This window comes from Sinocyclocheilus anshuiensis, unplaced genomic scaffold (assembly GCF_001515605.1).
Source record: "Sinocyclocheilus anshuiensis isolate Anshui unplaced genomic scaffold, SAMN03320099.WGS_v1.1 scaffold766, whole genome shotgun sequence".
Taxonomy (NCBI): domain Eukaryota; kingdom Metazoa; phylum Chordata; class Actinopteri; order Cypriniformes; family Cyprinidae; genus Sinocyclocheilus; species Sinocyclocheilus anshuiensis.
Genome location: NW_015546060.1, coordinates 740,452 through 743,042, shown reverse-complemented (window position 1 = coordinate 743,042; position 2,591 = coordinate 740,452). Strand labels below are relative to the sequence as shown.

General features: G+C 40.4%; 1 protein-coding gene and 1 long non-coding RNA gene across 2 annotated transcripts in view; one reads left to right on the top strand and one right to left on the bottom strand.

The window, feature by feature from the left end:
- The window catches only part of LOC107699423 (UBX domain-containing protein 6-like), a 6,889-nt gene extending 4,887 nt beyond the window's left edge, over nucleotides 1–2,002 (bottom strand). The window contains exons 1-3 of the mRNA XM_016500676.1: nucleotides 1,682–2,002; nucleotides 593–744; nucleotides 446–510 (exon numbers count right to left, since the gene is read on the bottom strand). Coding sequence (XP_016356162.1) covers nucleotides 446–510; nucleotides 593–744; nucleotides 1,682–1,764 — 300 coding nt within the window. The 5' untranslated portion in view covers nucleotides 1,765–2,002. The remainder of the gene's footprint in view (nucleotides 1–445; nucleotides 511–592; nucleotides 745–1,681) is intronic.
- Nucleotides 1,217–1,804, top strand: LOC107699424 (uncharacterized). Its single transcript, XR_001635458.1, has 2 exons — nucleotides 1,217–1,451; nucleotides 1,656–1,804. It is a non-coding gene; the product is annotated as an uncharacterized LOC107699424 (long non-coding RNA).
- Nucleotides 2,003–2,591: the final 589 nt, after the last annotated feature.

The window sequence follows — 2,591 nt, the reverse complement described above, 5'->3', positions numbered from 1 at the left end:
TATGTAAACTTTTATATTGTTTGTAAGTTCATTTTAATGCATTTGTTTATTTTGGGATGATTTTTGTTTTAAATTTTACCTTTTTTTTATTATTATTTTTATAAATACAAATTCATTTTAAATATCACAGTAAAATGAATTTACAAGAACTATTCCTTTAATGGTACCCATAGCTATTTTTACACTATTCACAAGTTTTACACAGAAATTAATACTTTTGACAAAAAATTTTTTAAATGATGTACACTCACATTAAATAAAAACTGCAGTCACATAAGTAGCCTAGAAAAAGGTTTATTCCGCATAAGGGTGGTCCACCCTAATGGTAGCTGCCATGTTTAAATCACATGACCAAATACCAGTCACATAATCTATAACCCCTCTATTTTCGGACACTTTCAGTCAATATATCTGCAAAATAATTTTCTTTATTAGTCAGACTTGCCTCGACATCAGTGTTCTTCAGGCTGGCAGCCGTGGCAGCCGCCTCTGCTTCAAGTTCGCGCTTCACTGAAATACAACGACAAAATGACTATATGTATTATATTCGCTAATACTTTCAGATTCATGAGTGAAAAATCAAATAATTTACCCTGATTCCTTATGGCATCCTGGGACGTTTTCAACACTGGCCGGTGCTGTTGCTCGATCCTGGCGAGGGCCGCGGCCCCTGCTTTCTCTGCGCCCTCGGTGGGCGTTTTTCTGGGCGCCCCGTGAGGAACCTTTGGCGCTTGAGGTTTAGAGCTGCTGGAGAAACCAGACATCACCCACTCACTTCTGTACTTGAAACCATTGTTGTAACCCAGGGGTGCCCAACCCTGGTCCTGGAGATCTACCTTCCTGCAGAGTTCAGTTCCAACCCTGATCAAACACACCTGTCTGTAATTATCAAGTGCTCCTTCAGATCCTAATTAGTTGGTTCAGTTGTGTTGTGGGCGTTTTTCTGGGCGCCCCGTGAGGAACCTTTGGCGCTTGAGGTTTAGAGCTGCTGGAGAAACCAGACATCACCCACTCACTTCTGTACTTGAAACCATTGTTGTAACCCAGGGGTGCCCAACCCTGGTCCTGGAGATCTACCTTCCTGCAGAGTTCAGTTCCAACCCTGATCAAACACACCTGTCTGTAATTATCAAGTGCTCCTTCAGACCCTAATTAGCTGGTTCAGGTGTGTTTGATCAGGGTTCGAGCTAAACTCTGCAGGAAGGTAGCTCTCCAGGACCAGGGTTGGGCACCCCTGTTGTAACCAGTAACATGACTGGAGCAGCAGCATTCAGGGTTAAATCACTCCCACGTGACTAACACCAGACCTGCACTAAGCCTGTCAGTAATTATAGCGATGAGGCTGAACTCACAGGTCGGATCCCATTGCATGTTGTTAAAACACTGATGCATTTAGCACATACTATACATGTTTCCATGCGTCAGCTCCAGATATGAATGCAGTCCGACAGGTATAGATGCACTTTGTTCGGATTTCTGTACATTGCAGTAGATTTCAGGTGTAAAATAATATCTAACTTGCACTTTGAACAGTTTCAAATGCTAAAAGTCTATCATACGAAAACACGCTATTCGATGTTTCGTGATCTGATCATGTAAACTCACTATGTTTAATTAAGTTTCCGTTTAATGTGAAAGTGTGGTTGTCATGGCAGATCTCATTAACATCTGATCTTTTTACCTGCGGTCATCTGTAAGTTTCTTTCCTGGTCCTGCTGACTTGAATTTTATATCCTTCTTGATGTCGTCGAAAAACTTCTTCATTCTTAGCGATAAACTATGTGCAAAAATTTTATTTAAAAAATTAAAAATAAGTTGTTAATTATTTATAACTGTCAGACACACCACCACCCAAGCGATGTGTTTACCTCGGGAAGAGGACAGACTCTCAACCGGAAATACGCTCGCAAACCGATCGGAACGCAAATATTGGGTTTTAGCGACACCAAGCGGAGGGGAAGGATAAAGAGATCTCTTTTAAGTTGCTAAACTGATTTTAGCCTGTAAGTAAATTTTATTTATATAGCACATTTCAACATAGCAAAGCTATCCAAAGTGCTTAACAATGTAAAATAAAATTAAAAGAGAAAAGGAAACACAGAAAATAATAAAAAAGAAGACAGACAATAACACAACAACGAAATGAAATTAAAATGCTAAGGAGAAATTATACGTTTTCAACCTCGATTTAAAAATGGTAATGGAAGGTGCAAGGCGGCAGTCTAGAGGCAATTGGTTCCACAGACGGGGGGCAGTGACTGAAAAGGCTCTGTCACCCTTAGTTTTCAAACGGGAACGAGGGACAGATAAAAGAGCCCTGTCAGTGGATCTTAAAAGTCTGGTAGATGACAAAGGGATAATAAGATCTTTAAGATAAGATGGAGCTTGATTGTTTAGAGCTTTAAAAGCAAACAGCAGAATCTTAAACTGAACTCTAAAATGGACTGGAAGCCAGTGAAGCGAAGCTAAAATTGTGTGTGACATGGTCATATTTCTTTGCCCCAGTCAGCAGCCTTGCAGCTGCATTTTGTACCAACTGGAGGCGTGAAAGCGATGACTGAGGAAGACCTGAGTACAGTGAATTACAGTAA